A 16903-nucleotide genomic window follows, 5' to 3' on the forward strand; every position below is an offset into this window, starting at 1 on the left:
ATGAGACACCACCCTTATGGTAGAAAGCAAAGAGAAACCAAAGAGCCTCCTGATGAAAGTGAAAGAGGAGAGTGAAAAATTTGGCTTAAAATTCAACATTCAGGATACTCTTTTGCCCACTTCTGATGCCTATGTCAGAAGCTTTCTCTATCTCCTTTATACTTTAATAAAACTTTATTACACAAAAGCTCTGAGCGATCCAGCCTCGTCTTTGGCCCTGGATTGAATTCATCTCCTCCGGAGGCCAAGAATCCTCTTCTCATCGTTCAGCGACAACCTTTCATCTTGGGGGCTCGTCTGGGATCTTTCAGGACAAGATGGGCCTGATAATCTATATGAGCCTACTTCTGCTGACTCCAGAAATCCTGAGTCTGCCGTTTGATCCTCAAGACAATGCCTTCCTTTCCTGGGCTCACTCCTAAGCTGCATTCCACAATCATTCAAACTGCTGGGTCTGCGGAGCACTCCCCTCTTCATCAGTGGAAGGCGTCTCATGGTGGACATCTCCACTTCAAGGAAAGAACTTTCTCCAAGTCTGCAAATACCTTCAACAATCGCATGTGATGCCTCTTCTTAAACTGATGACATCTAACAACCTTAAGATGGACTGATGTAACCATGGACATAATGTGACTTTTCATTTTGATTTTAACTTGGTTTAATGACTATTTTGCCTTACATCTTTAACTGTATAATGGGGTTTTCTAACTGCTTTTAATTTACAAATAGTTGTTCGAGCTCCTATGAGTGCCACAGCCTCCTCCAACTATTACTTGGGGCCCCTGGATCAGACATCCTCACTTTGAGGATTAGGAGAATATGTTGCCTCACCAATTTAGGGACAACGCCCCTTGTCAGCTCGGAAGCAGTTGTGGAATGAGAACGACGCCCCTTTTCCCTAGGCAACATAATTCTCCTAAAAGAAAAGGGGGGAATGAGAGAGTCATTTCCTAGGCAGGTTGATAAGAAGTCTAGGGGTCCCCAAGGAGAGAGAGGTCTGGGATATTCAAGGAGGAAGAAAGGACAAACTTTTTTACTTTTTTCCTCTACATTCCTTAGGATTATATAACAGTAATGTATCCTGCCGGAGGACAGTCTTTGGATTAAACCCTCTGGCTAATTCTGTTATTTTAAAACATAAATTATGGGAGTAGGTCTGGTCTTTACAAGGATGTATCCTGCCTGAGGACAATCTTTGGATTAAACCTTCTGGCCAACTCTGTTATCTTAAAATGTAAATTATGGGAATGGGTCTGGTGAGGTCTTTGCAGCCTCCAGACATTCTTTGGATTCATTGGAGAGTATATAACTCCATTGCTAATACTAGCAAAGGGGGTATTCTTTTGCCCCCTTCTGATGCCTATGTCAGAAGCTTTCTCTATCTCCTTTATACTTTAATAAAACTTTATTACACACACACACACACACAAAATTCAACATTCAGAAAACTAAGATCATGGCATCCGGTCCCATCACTTCATGGGAAATAGATGGGGAAACAGTGGAAACAGTGGCTGACTTTTTTGGTGGGGGCACCAAAATCACTGCAGATGGTGACTGCAGCCATGAAGTTAAAAGACACTTACTTTTTGGAAGCAAAGTTATGACCAACCTAGAGAGCATATTAAAAAGCAGAGACAACACTTTACCAACAAAGGTCCATCTAGTCAAGGCTATTGTTTTTCCAGTAGTCATGTATGGATGTCAGAGTTGGACTATAAAGAAAGTTGAATGCCAAAGAATTGATGCTTTTGAACTGTGGTGTTGGAGAAGACTCTTGAGTGTCCCTTGGACTGCAAGCAGATCTAACCAGTCCATCCTAAAGGAGATCATTTGAAGTGTTCATTGAAGTGTTCATTGAGTATTCATTGGAAGGACTGATGTTGAAGCTGAAACTCCAATACTTTGGCCATCTGATGCGAAGAGCTGACTCATTTGAAAAGACCCTGATGCTGGGAAAGATTGAGGGCAGGAGGTGAGGGGGATGACAGAGGATGAGATGGTTGGATGGCATCACCAACTCAATGGACATGGGTTTGGGTAGACTCCAAGAGTTGGTGATGGACAGGGAGGCCTGGCATGCTGTGGTCCATGGGGTTGCAAAGAGTCGGACATGACTGAGTGAACTGAACTGAACTGATGTAACTGTCCAGTTATTGAAACAAATCTGTCATTTAATTTTGTCTGGCAAATCATAGTTCTCACTGCCTGATTAACATCAGAATGAACTTACCCTTAGATTGTTGGGGTCTAGTCACATTGGTAAATAGGCTAATTTTACTGCTATTGTTTAATGCCAAAGGTCTCTTTGCAGAAAGATTTTAATATCATGTTTATTTTGGTTTCATTTGAAATCATAAGGGAGATTTTAAATGTTACAAATTATCTATGGAATCTAAGTTAACCAGTTTAGATTCACAAATTTGAATACATCAAGTTGTATCCTTACTCCACATAATCACAAATGTGTGTAAATGTAATTGATCTCAAAAGACTAGAAGAAAATGGGCCAATATTTTAATAGTTACCTCTAAATCCTGGAGAAGTTTTATATAGTTTCTAAATTTTCCATAGTGAAAGCATATCACTTTCAGGAGTACAGAAAGAAATTTTTGTAGAGTGGAAACCAGATATTTTAAAATTCAGTGTAATGCACACACATAGTTCAAAAGTCAAATTTGTCTGAAAGGACTAATAATGAAAATAATACTCTGTTCTTCACTCTCACCCTGTCTTAACTCCCCAAAATCAGCCCATTAACTCTATAACTTGTTTATTCTGTAGCTACATCAAAATTCTGTATTTCTTCTATGATTCTACAGTAAATGTGAGTTTATATACAATGTCTGAATTTGTCCATTTTAGATATTCAAGTTGCTGCTATAAGATTCAGCTCACTTATATCACCTCACATCTATCTTCCCCAATTTCCCTGTGTAATTATAACACATATTTGTTTCTCTATTGTTTGGCTATCTTTGAAATTTTAGGCAGTAAACATACACCAAATATAGTCGGTCTCTTAACATCCCCTTGGGTTTAAAGAGAACACTGGTGCTCTTAGACTTATCTTTAGCTCTGCTGTCTTCCTTTCCTGGCATTCCAATCGTAGAGCATTCCAGGTGATAACATTTACATTTGGTCCTATAATTAAAATTACATCTTCCATGCTTTCTCTATCAGTATATTTTAAAATTTGTAAACTAATAACAACGTTTTACATCATTGTGACTTTGTAAGCATTATTCACGGAGGAGTCAAGTGGTATTCTGTGAAGTTAACTGTCTCCTTATACTTGTTTTTATTTCTTCTAATTCTCACAGTATTTTTAAATTTTCCATGACAACAGATACTCTACAACGTCTCCTTTTGTCCCAGGAGACCTCTCCCCCAGAGCCACCTGTCCTCCTGTTTTACCTGGACTGTACGTTCTGCAGGTACAGTGGACAGTCTGACTGATTCCCCAAATCCATTCCATCGCAGACAATGACTGAGGAGACAGTCATGTCCCCTCATTAGACTGAGGAGATATCCTCAGTGAGGATGTTCCAAACACCATTCCTAAAGTTCCAGCAGTCTACAACACTTCCTATTTCCTCCTCTACTTTATTTATTACACCAACACATATCACTTTATAGCATAGTTGCTTTTCATCTCTTCACCTGAATGTAAGCTCCATGAAGGCAGGAAAGTGTGTCTTTATTTTCTGTTTCTTTACCCATATATTTCATATATTTTCATATTTTTCATATATTTCATATATTTCCATATATTTCATATATTTTCATATATTTCATATATTCTCATTCTCAAATTTTCATATATTTAATATATTTCATATATTTTCATATATTTCATATATTTTCATATTGCACATATATTTCATATATTTCGTATTTTTCATATTTTCAGAATATTTACATATTCTTCATATATTTTATATACTTTCAATATTTCTTATATTTTCATATAATACATAAATTTTCATATATTTAATATATTTCATATTTTCACACATTTTCATATTCTTCATATTTTTCACATATTTTCGTATTCTTCATATTTTTGGAATATTTTCATATTCTTCATATTTTCGGAACATTTTCATATTCTTCATATTTTGGGAATATTTTCATATTCTTCATATTTTCAGAATATTTTCATATTCTTCATATATTTCACATATTTTCATATTCTTCATATTTTTAGAATATTTTCATATTCTTCATGTTTTTGGAATATTTTCATATTCTTCATATTTTCAGAATATTTTCATATTCTTCATATTTTCAGAATATTTTCATTATCTTCATATTTTCAGAATATTTTCATATTTTTCATATTTTCAGAATATTTTCATATTCTTCATATTTTTAGAATATTTTCATATTCTTCATATTTTTCGAATATTTTCATATTCTTCATGTTGTTCACATATTTTCATATTGTTCATATTTTTGGAATATTTTCATACTCTTCATATTTTCTGAATATTTTCATATTCTTCATATTTTCAGAATATTTTCATATTCTTCATATTTTCACACATTTTCATAATCTTCATATTTTCAGAATATTTTCATATTCTTCATATTTTTCACATATTTTCATATTCTTCATATTTTTCACATATTTTCATATTCTTCATGTTGTTCACATATTTTCATATTCTTCATGTTGTTCACATATTTTCATATTCTTCATATTTTTCGAATATTTTCATATTCTTCATATTTTTAGAGTATTTTCATATTCTTCATATTTTCCGAATATTTTCATATTCTTCATATTTTTCGAATATTTTCATATTCTTCATATTTTCCGAATATTTTAATATTCTTCATATTTTTGGAATATTTCATATTCTTCATAGTTTTCACACATTTTCATAATCTTCATATTTTCAGAATATTTTCATATTCTTCATATTTTTCACATATTTTCATATTCTTCATATTTTTCACATATTTTCATATTCTTCATGTTGTTCACATATTTTCATACTCTTCATATTTTTGGGAATATTTTCATATGCTTCATATTTTTGGAATATTTTCATATTCTTCATATTTTTCACACATTTTCATAATCTTCATATTTTCAGAATATTTTCATATGCTTCATATTTTTAGATTATTTTCATATTCCTCATATTTTCAGAATATTTTCATATTCTTCATATTTTCTGAATATTTTCATATTCTTCATATTTTCTGAATATTTTCATATTCTTCATATTTTCAGAATATTTTCATATTCTTCATGTTTTTCACATATTTTCATACTCTTCATATTTTCAGAATATTTTCATATGTTTCATATTTTTGGAATATTTTCATATTCTTCATATTTTTCACACATTTTCATAATCTTCATATTTTCAGAATATTTTCATATGCTTCATATTTTTAGATTATTTTCATATTCCTCATATTTTCAGAATATTTTCATATTCTTCATGTTTTTCACAGATTTTCATATTCTTCATATTTTCATATTTTCATATTCTTCATATTTTCAGAATATTTTCATATTCTTCATATTTTCAGAATATTTTCATATTCTTCATATTTTTCACACATTTTCATAATCTTCATATTTTCAGAATATTTTCATATGCTTCATATTTTTAGATTATTTTCATATTCCTCATATTTTCAGAATATTTTCATATTCCTCATATTTTCAGAATATTTTCATATTCTTCATGTTTTTCACAGATTTTCATATTCTTCATATTTTCAGAATATTTTCATATTCTTCATATTTTTCACACATTTTCATAATCTTCATATTTTCAGAATATTTTCATATGCCTCATATTTTTAGAATATTTTCATATTCTTCATATTTTTAGAATATTTTCATATTCTTCATATTTTTTGAATATTTTCATATTCTTCATATTTTGGGAATATTTTCATATCTTCATATTTTTAGAATATTTTCATATTCTTCATATTTTCGGAACATTTTCATATTCTTCATATTTTTCACATATTTTCATATTCTTCATATTTTTCATACATTTTCATATTCTTCATATTTTTGGAACATTTTCATATTCTTCATATTTTTCACACTTTTTCATATTCTTGATATTTTTCACATGTTTTCATATTCTTCATATTTTTCACACATTTTCATAGTCTTCATATTTTCAGTTTTCAGTTTCAGTTTTCATTTATCCCTTCATTGATATCTTGGGTAGGTTGTGACTATAACTTGAGAGTTTTAATGTCTCTGAATTTTGAAAACATCAGTCAAATTGCCTATTACCATCCACTGCTAATTGTGGGATGTTTGGGTGATCTGGTTTTACTCTGAAAAACAGCACTGCCACATCTAGCAAGTAAATATGTAAGATATACAACTAAGTTTGCATTTCAGATAAACAAGGAAATTCTAGAAACATACTTATTCTAAAATATTACTTATTGTCTATTTGAACTTCAATGCTAACTAGCTGTCCTGTATTTTATGTTAACACTATTGGGACATTTTTAGGGATATTCTTTTTATCCTTAACATTCTGAAATTTCACAGTATTTCTGGTTGTGAGTCTTTAAAAGAAAAAAAGTCTTTATATTAGTGCTTGAGCCCCAAGAAAGAGGGTATGATTATTATTGACATAATAATGTTTAAATAATGAGTCATTATTGCTTCCAGGCTCTGGCTGTCTATCAGCTTGAGTCTGGGGAACAGGAACAAGAAAAAAAAATGTAAAAAGTTTCATCAGTCTTAGGATTTGAAAATCTTTAGAGTAATTATCAGAGTGGAAGCATGAGATGACTATAACCTATTTCATACAGAGCCTGGTTATTTAGTAGAGTTGTCTGGTTTCAAACCTTGCCACCAAATTGGCATTTCATACAAGTATCAGTGAGCAACCAACATTCAGGCTGAAGAGTTTTATAAGAGTGACTATTCTGGACACATCCCAGATTTACCATGTAATTGCTCCACAGTGAGCACAGCATAGATGTTTCCAAAGGAGAAAATTATTTGCTTGTGAGATGCATATTTCCTGTGGTTATCTCTGAGTGAACTAGCCAAAAAGTAAGTGAAGAGGTGAGAGACAAGAAGTAATCACTTTGCAAAGTAGTGGTAAAATCAACCAAGGGAAAACTGGTTTAAAGAAATTCGGAGAACTATAGAGTTGAAAGAGAAATTTTTAAAACTGACTTTAGAGTCAGTTATCTAGGTCAGCCCACCTTTTATAGGTGACACTACCCAGGCTAACAGAGTGGAAGAGACTTGCCCAGAGTCACCGAACCAGACTAGACCAGTTCCCGATTCCCAGTCCAGTGTTTACTCCCCTTCATTGCTGCTGTGGGTTAGGACCTATTGCACAACAGCTCTATTTAATCATCCTGACAGCAATCCTGAGAATGATAAACTTTCTCTGCAACAATCTGACTCAGCTCAGGGTAGCAGCTTCACCAAATGCCCCATTAAAATGCAGTCAACTCCAAGGGGCGGTGAAAAGAAAGGAAGGGGGTGGTGGTCCAGAGGGCTTGGGAAAGTTTTTCCTAACCAAAAATATTGCCCGCACCCACATACCTGTGTGCCTGAAATTAACCACTGAAGATGTCTGCTGTAAGGCAAATTATCATCTTTAACATTTTGCTTGGATCTTTGGAGAGGCTCCTTAACAAAGAAGAAGGTCTTAATGGTATATGACACCAGACAAATACATTGTGATTGAACATGGCAGAATGACTAGACAGTGGTCTGAAATGTATTAGGACCCATCAGGTACACATAGCAGCAGGTGCCTACTTTACCATCATCATTTCAAATCAGAACAAAGCAACAGATTGCTTTGTGCTCTAATCATTTCCCTGTCATCAGATTTCACTTTTGGTGTCTGATGTCATGGTAAGGTACTTTAGTAGACCCAGTTTCCTTGATTACTTGAATAATTCACATTTTGATTCTGAATATGGGATGCTTTCAGCAGAACAAAGGCCCTTTAAATGGCAATTGCGATTTCAGCATTGAGACTCAGTTTGTCTGGACTCAAACTTCAAAATGTATTTCCCACACCTTAAGGTCATTTGCCTTCTTCTTTTTGTGGTCAAAAGTTAAGCAAGATGAGGATCAAAAGATAACCATTTGCTTTTGTTAATGAAGAGGTAGTTTTAACCAGAGCTGGTGTAATGATGGTTAGGAGGCCAAGGGCAGATTGCCATGCCTTGCTAAGAAATAAATGCAGGTGGAAAGGTGGAGAAAAATTAATGCAGATAACCTTTTAAGGAGGTTGACTAGGACCAAAAAGAGAAAGTCTTTTATTGAAATGTTTGGATGGATATTGATTGATTGGTTGATTTTAAAGGGCATAGGGGAGACATGAGCATTTCTATTACCTGGGGCGGGGGGAGGGGGGGGGGAGTCAGGTCCTTAGCTTCTCCATCCAAATATTGCAGAAATGTTAATATAACTGTAAACAAAGAGTCTGTCCAAGGTCATCCAGCCAACTGACCAAAGCATCAGAATTAAAATCCTGGTCCTTCAACAGCTTGTTTTCTTGGGTACATGAGGTCTCTCCATTTTGCAACTGTTTTTGATTTCAGTGGGTCATGGGAGGATGAAGGTGGTCATTTCTGTATAACTGCATTTGTAAAGAGCTATAAGGTCCTCTTGGGCAGGGAAGGGATAAGGAGAATAAATACTTGATTAAGTTAACATTTTCCATTTGCCAGACACCAGGCTAAGTGCTTTACCTAAATAAGTTATTCAACCCTCACAGCAACATATGAAGCAGATTAAGTTATTATCTTTTCACAGACAAAGAAATTGTGGCTCGAAGAGATTTAGTAATTCACCTGAAATCACACCAGCAAAAGCCAAATAAAAAAAGTGGGGGTTTTAACCAGTAGATTATCCCATCTCTCATATGCTATTTCAAATCCTGAAAGATGATGCTGTGAAAGTGCTGCACTCAACATGCCAGCAAATTTGGAACATTCAACAGTGGCCACAGGACTGGAAAAGGTCAATTTTCATTCCAATCCCAAAGAAAGGCAATGCCAAAGAATGCTCAAACTACTGCCCAATTAGTGATATTTTTAAATGTCACAATTCATTTTTTCTAGGTACAGTCACATTTTTGTCCTGTTTTATTTCCAGAAAATGCTGTGAGACAACTGAGAAGGTCAACTCCATTTGAGAACAGGGACAATGAAACATATTCTCTCTCTCTCCCCTGCTCCCACTTCTCTCTCATACACACACATACACACACCACTAGGGAGGAAAGCCCATCAGAATGGAAATAATAGAGCCTAGATAGCTCGGTGGCCGAATTTGCCACAGAGCTGCCAGGACCCTTAAGAGAAGAGATTCAGTCCTCTGCTGTTTTTAGCCAGCAGCACCTGGTGTCCAGGGTAAAGGAAATAAACCCATTCCATCAAAATGCCAGAATGTATGCCCGCAAGCAGGTTTGTCGGAAGACCAGGTGAGAGGACTCATAAATAATAACTAGGAAAACTATTTCCAAGTGGAACAAACTCTTAAAATAATAAACGCAGCAGATCTTGACCACTACTAGAATTCTTTCCTCTCCCCAGTGAACTACAATGAGTCTCTTGGCATCACAGGGCTCTGTGCTGAGATGAGAATTTGCAATTAGCTTTAAGAATAAAAGAGTAAGTACAAATTGGCCCCATATAGCCTTGATTCATAACATACCACTTAAAAGACAGTATCCATCAGTTACAAAAAAGAGTCTCTGTGCGAAGGTCAGCCTAGGTATGGTTTGTTTGTAATTTTTGTGCAAGAGCTATGTCTTACTCATTGTTGCATCCCCAGCACCCAGCATAATGTCTGGCACATTGTTAGTACCCAATAAGTTTTGTTTAGTGATTAGTGAATATTAGCCAGGATATAATGATGCCATGTCTGCCACTTTGCTCCAGTTCTCTAAAATCAAGGAATATATTTAGGATTATGTTAATCAAATATACTTAGTTGGATGAAGGTAACACTGGATTGACATCAAACAGCTCTAGCCTGAATTTCCTAGGGAATTGCCTCAACTTTTAACTTACATGGTTTGTAGCATTCTGATTTAATGGAAGCAATTCCATTATTAATGGGTGAGTTTCTAGATCAGCTTGTAAAATTCAGTCAGTTAGTTCAGTCATTCAGTCATGTCCAGCTCTTTGCAGCACCATGGACTGCAGCACGCCAGGCCTCCCAGTCCATCACCAACTCCCAGAGCTTGCTCAAACTCATGCCCATAGAGTCGGTGATGCCATCCAACCATCTCATTCTCTGTCATCCCCTTCTCTTGCCTTCAATTTTTCCCAGCAGCAGGGTCTTTTCAAATAAGTCAGTTCTTTGCATCAGGTGACCAAAGAATTGGAGTTTCAGCTTCAACATCACTCCTTCCAATGAATATTCAGGACTGATTTCCTTCAGGATGGACTGGTTGGATCTCCTTGCAGTCCAAGGGACTCTCAAGGGTCTTCTCCAACACCACAGTTCAAAAGCATCAATTCTTTGGCACTCAGCTTTCTTTATGATCCAACTCTCACATCCATACATGACTACTGGAAAAACCATAGCTTTGACTAAATGGACCTTTGTTGGTAAAGTAAGTCTCTGCTTTTTAATATATTGTCTAGGTTGGTCATAACTTCCCTCCCATGGAGTAAGCATCTTTTAATTGCATGGCTGCAGTCACCATCCGCAGTGATTTTGGATTCCCCAAAAATAAAGTCTCTCACTGTTTCTATTGTTTCCCCATCTACTTACTATGAAGTAATGGGACTGGATGCCATGATCTTAGTTTTTTTAATGTTGAGTTTTAAGCCTGCTTTTTTACTCTTCTCTTTCACTTTCATCAGGAGGCTCTTTAGTTTCTCTTCGCTTTCTGCCATAAGGGTGGTGCCATCTGCATATTTTAGGTTATTGATATTTCTTCCAGCAATCCTGATTCCAGCTTGTGCTTCATCCAGCCCAGCATTTCACATGATGTACTCTGCACATAAGCTAAATAAGCAGGTGACAATATACAGCTTTGATGTACTCCTTGTAAAATTATTTTATCAGAATATAGAAAACTAATGGCATTCAATTATATTACAGACCTGTTTTCCCATTGTAATCATTCTTACTTGGCAATATTTATTTGAAGTTCCAGTCTAAGATGGCAGAAAGAGACTACCTGCTGTTCAGATTCGGGAATTCCTTCTTAACTCTCCACTCTTTCTTACCTTCCATTACCTGTATTCACCTACCCACCTTCATCCAAATTAAGCCTACTTCTCCTCCTGTTTTCTGAATCTCAGTGAGTAGCACTTGTCATCTACCATTGACTAAAGTCTGACACTTTGGAGTCATTCTCCCTTAGTGTGCCCCCTCACTCGCATTACATAGATCCACATCCACACAGACATGTCTAGTGGGCTACCAGGTACTGATGATTCTATCCCAGCCACTGCTTTAGTTCAGGACATTATCTTTCTCAACTATTTCATATGGTTTCTGGGTTCCAGAGAGAAGAAATCTGTAAATATGGCAAGTCTTCTTGCCATTTCCATGCATAGAAAATTTACCTGAATTCCTAAGTTAGTACATATACTCAGGTGAAGACAACACTGAGGTAATAAATAAGGTTTTAGTAGTGGATAAACTCTCCAAAGAAGGACACAATCCCTCATCAGGACCTTGGAGAGAACCAGCAAAGGTAGCTGATAAATAGAACTAGGCAAGTTTTGTCGAAACCAGGATTACAAACGGGCAAATACTGGAAAGAAGTCAGCTTAGACTTTCCAGCCACAGGTTGACTTTCTGATCCTTAAATGCTTCAAGTCCAGTCCTGTGACAGGCTTTTGCACCAGATGTTTCCCTTGATTGCAACCCTCTTCCCCCATATCTTTGCATTGCTGTCACCTTCTCACCATTCAGGTCTCAATCCAAATGACTGTGCAGTACAGCCTTTCCTCAATCACTCCTATCCCATTTCCCCATTTTACTTTCTTCATAACAATTATCACTGCTTGAAACTGTGTTATTTATTCATTTGTTTACATGACTATTGTCTCCCTAGGCTTCACAGAGAGTAAGCTTTGTGGGTGAATAGACCATGTCTATGTGATTAACTGTCATATATCTTTAGTGTTTAAAACATATCTGACACCTAGGAGGCAGTCTATAAATATTTGACAAATGAGAAAATGAAATAAGACAGGCAATTAGATTTGAAGTTTAGGAGACTAGTGAGGACCTTGAACTGAGAAGTTGGAGCTAATATCAGACACTAATTATTGAGTTTGGAGAAATAGGATTCAAGATGCCATGTATAGATTTGTGTTCGCATGACCCATGTAGGGCCAAACATCAAACACACCCATTGGGTAGCATGCATACCAATACTACATTTTAATTTCTAGAATAATTACTATAGTTTGAATAAAAGCAAGATAGCCCTTATTTTGATCTCTGCAAAAGGAACAACACTTTTCCCTGCATTTTCTCTAGAAAGGGATTTTTATTCTCTCAGTGGCATTAAGTGGGAACTGACCAAGCAAATCAGTGGGTGGGTTGTTTGACCACTCCAGAGGTCAGTGAGTTAGGACTATTTCCCTTGAGCTCTCACTTCCAGAATTCTTAGAAACGAGAGAGTCCTGTGGCTTGGAAGCTTGGGTCTTGCAATTTGTCTCTGCAAATGGAGAAGGCACGCAAAGGGTGCTAGGGCAAACTATATGTCCAGGATTTTAATTAGGTACACATGCTTCATTTGGCCAATGCAGAGGTTTTAAATGTTTTTGATTAGTCACCAACATTATAAAAATCAGGAGATTTCATATAAAGAAATATTTCCAACCTCTCTTAGAAATACAGAAGTTCTAGAAGTACTAGCCCTTGATTTCCCACATGACAAAAATCACCTGACATGGAGTGGCAGCTGCCCCTTCAAGCAGGACTTGTAGTCTCAACACTGCCTCTGTCTCCAGGTCTCCACCTACTTCACTCAATTACCATAACTACATGGCCTTTGAAGATGTTTGAGTCTGAGTTCCTCCACTATGAAATACAAGAATTAGATGATTCTAAGAATTGGAGACATGGGAATAATTATGAAGGTAAACTATCTATAAGGAATCACAGTGTGCATTTCCCCCAAAAAGCAACTAATTTTTGGTATATTGCTATGGGTATGAAACTTGTATGTATTATAAGATATTTATGAGGATATTGACACCATTCACACAGTGGCTCCCTAAAAGAAGATCTAAGGAAATTGTGTTTATGTGTGTATGTGTTCACACATACACACAGATATGCACAGAGTAGATACTCAGTAAATATTTCTTGAATAAAGTAATGAGAAGCTCAAGAGCATTCATCAAAACCCTAAGCAATAATAAATATTATGAACTGCTGCTGTACACCTCACAGCTTATGAACTCACTCTACTTCTCTTTTTTCTCTTATTTTCCCCCTGTTGTAGTTCAAGACTGAGAATCTAAATGAGATATAATGAAAATTTATTAATTAATTGTAAATAGAACGGGTTGATCAAGTATCAGTTAGCCTACCTGCATTAGTTTGATGTGGTCTGAGAGTGAATTCATTACTATAGTGAAACCAGAACTTCTTAGTTTGGAGATATGGATTCTGGCCCTGATTCTGCCACTAACTGTAGTTCTTTGAATAAGTCACTTGGCTCTCTGGCCAAAGTTTGATCATCCATAAAATTATATGGTCTTCAGGGCTTCTCTCTGCTTTATGATCTCTCTTTATGTGAAAAACAAAGACACATCAGAGGTAAGAGCTAGAAACTCAGAGCCAGCAATGTCTAGCAAGGAAAGACCAAGAAGAGATTTTTCCCCCAATAATTAAGGCAAGGAAGTCTCCAAACGCATGGGCAACAATCCATGGAGGGACAAGAGTGGAATGTGAACTCATTAGCAGAATGTTGAGTAAAACTCAGGGAGGAAAAGAGAGTAATAGAGAGGGAGTCCAACTGTAGACTAAGAGAATTCTAAAGAAAAAAAATGGAAAAACTGCTGCTAATTAGGTCATTTAGAAACTGAACAACTGAATGTAATTCTTGCTGAAGCAATAAGGAAACAACCATGGGATGCACGATAATAACAAGAATGCATGCTAATAGACAAAACTAGGATCCCCCAAGTAACTTAACAAGTCCCATGCAAGCTAGTAGATATCAGGTGGAAAACAGCACTTGAATTTCACACAGATTTTTAAAATGTACTGAGGAAACATGTAGCAAAGGATCAGATAATATTTGCTGAATCAAATTCTGTTATTAAAAACTCTGGTATGCTTCACTATTTAAAAACTTTAATGTGGAGTCTGCTGGGAGCCCAGCTTTCCATCCTCCCCACCCACTCCACCCACACGGCTGAGGTCACACCGGCCCAGCCTCTTTTGCAACTTTCCCAAGTTTGTGCATAAAGAGAGAGGAGGAAAACTCAGAAGGAAGTGACTTGGCCTCAACAAGTTTGCTCCCAAAGCCTTTTTCCTCTGATCTAGCTGAGACTGCTGTTCTAAGAGGAGCCCCCCAGACTCAGAGAAAACCCCCCACCTGCCATCGGAGGCTGAAAAGGCTCTGGAAGCTTTTCCTGGCTCTTGTCTGTTCCAGCAACACCAGAGATTCTGAAGCCCCTCCATGAATCCTCGGAAGAAGGTGGACCTCAAGCTCATCATCATTGGAGCCCTGGGTGTTGGAAAGACCTCCCTCCTCCACCGATATGTGCATAAGACGTTTTACGAAGACTATCAGACCACACTGGGGGCCAGCATCCTCTCCAAGATTATCATACTGGATGACACAACCTTGAAGCTACAGATCTGGGACACAGGCGGCCAGGAGCGATTCCGCTCCATGGTGTCTACATTCTACAAAGGCTCTGATGGCTGTGTCCTGGCTTTTGATGTCACTGACCTGGAGTCCTTTGAAGCCCTGGAAACCTGGAGGGGTGATGTTCTGGCCAAAACCATTCCAATGCACCAGTCCTACCCCATGGTGGTGCTCGGGAACAAGATCGATCTGGCAGACCGGCAGGTTCCGCAAGAGGTAGCCCAAGGCTGGTGTAAAGAGAAGGATATTCCCTATTTTGAAGTCAGTGCCAAGAATGACATCAACGTGGTACAAGCCTTCGAGATGCTGGCCAGTCGGGCTCTGTCAAGGTATCGAAGCATCTTAGAGAGTTACCTCACAGACTCCATCAAGCTCTCACCGGAAGACCAGCCCAAGAGCAGATGCTGCTGACCGTCCGGACCCCGGCTCTGCGCGCCCACGGACAGAGCTCAGCCCCGCCGGCCGCCCGCGCTCAGACGGCAGCCAGGCTCCTAGGCCGGCAGCAGCCCTCGCCTCCGCGCGGGCTCCAGACCAGCCCCGCCTCGGGCTAAGTGCAGTAGTCAGGGCGGAACGGGGACGTCCCAGAGGAGTCACGGCCCCTCGCTGGCCCCGGCTTTCCTGCCCTGCGCCCTCCCCGGACACCTCCTGCTCTGGAAGGCGCATCCCTGCACGCAGGCGGCTGCGTCCGGAGGCAACGGGCGCCTTCCTCAGCGCGCCCACCGCACCCCACCCCCTTAGAGCCGCCGCACAGCTGTGGACCAGGGTCCCTGCAACCAGGGCCGGGGAGGCGGTCCCCCTCACCCCCTGGCAGCAGCTGTTCAGGCCTGGGACACCGTCTGTCTGTCCCCCCCAGAGCGCAGGGCAGAGGGAAGGCAGGAAGACCCCCGGGACCGCGCATGTCTCCTTGCTGGTGCTCAGGCTGCTGCCTCAGCTGGTTGTCTGCCACACGAGGTTGGCACGTGCCCTGCCCACATCCCGTAGCTCCTCAGGACCAGAAGCTCGGCTTCAGTCCCAGGCGCTCTTGTGGAGACACACTTGCCATTCCTTCAACAAGTCCTTTTGTGTATCTACTATGTGTGATGGCTTGAGGTCCAGGGACGCGTGTAACAAAGACCTTGCTCTCCTGGGTCCGACGTTCTGGAGAGGGAGGGAGGCAGTAAACCCAGAATTTAACCAGATGTTTTCAATTAGCAGGTAAGCTCTTGAACCAAGCAAGGTAACGGGAGAGAGAAGGACGGAGGGTGGGGTTAGGTGCTGTTTCAGATGTTTCAGACAAAGTAGCCCAGGAGGGCTTCCCTGGGGAAGTGACATTGGCCCAAAGGCTGGAGAATGAGAAAAGGGCTGCTGAACTGGAAGAAGAGCGTTCTGAGGACAAGTAGAAGCAAGGGCCAAGGCTCCAGATCAAGGACAAGCTTGTTTTGTTCCAGGGACAGTGAAAAGACACTGATTAACCTGAGAACTCAAAGCTGCTATTCCAGGGACAAGGTGGACCCCCTAACCCCCGGAACACGCCTTGCCTGCCGGCCACCAGAGGGCAGCAACGCGCCTCCCAGCAGAACAGGAAAGGGCGGCTCCATGGACGCTGGAAGGGCCGCCGTTTTCCTCTGCTGAGATGCTCAGAGCTCATTCTTTGGCTCCGGGCATTTTCAGTCCTTCGAGATTCGCCAGGCAGAAAGATCCCAATTTCTTAAGCCTACTGAGAGATGGGCAAAAACTGCAGCAGCAATGATTCAGGCAAGAAATCAGCATTGGTGATAAACACTGGGAAGCCGGGGAGTCTGTTCCTGCAGACGCTACAACCAGAATCTTCTGTTTCTTCTGGTGACGGGCAGCGTTTACAGAGCCCAACCTGAAGGGAGTAGGCGAGATGACCGACCACCCCCACCCCCCCAGGGTTTCCACGGCCACATCCGTGCCCACCACAGAAGTCTCCTGTCTACACAGAGGTACCCTTCCCTGACTGTTAGCGTAGGACTTCCAAGCGTCACCTGACACTGAAGATTCGCCCAGAGGCAGAGGAAAGGGGAGATGAGGGGTCAGCAAGAGTTTGGGGAACCCCTTCT

General features: G+C 39.0%; 1 protein-coding gene across 1 annotated transcript; it reads left to right on the top strand.

Moving 5' to 3' along the window:
- Positions 1–14368: 14368 nt before the first annotated feature.
- On the top strand, positions 14369–16483 carry LOC122453329 (ras-related protein Rab-7b-like). Its single transcript, XM_043487309.1, has one exon. It carries the CDS (start codon positions 14649–14651, stop codon positions 15249–15251), a length of 603 nt encoding a protein of 200 aa, XP_043343244.1. The 5' UTR covers positions 14369–14648; the 3' UTR covers positions 15252–16483.
- Positions 16484–16903: the final 420 nt, after the last annotated feature.

This window comes from Cervus canadensis, chromosome 14 (assembly GCF_019320065.1).
Source record: "Cervus canadensis isolate Bull #8, Minnesota chromosome 14, ASM1932006v1, whole genome shotgun sequence".
NCBI classification, from domain to species: Eukaryota; Metazoa; Chordata; class Mammalia; order Artiodactyla; family Cervidae; genus Cervus; species Cervus canadensis.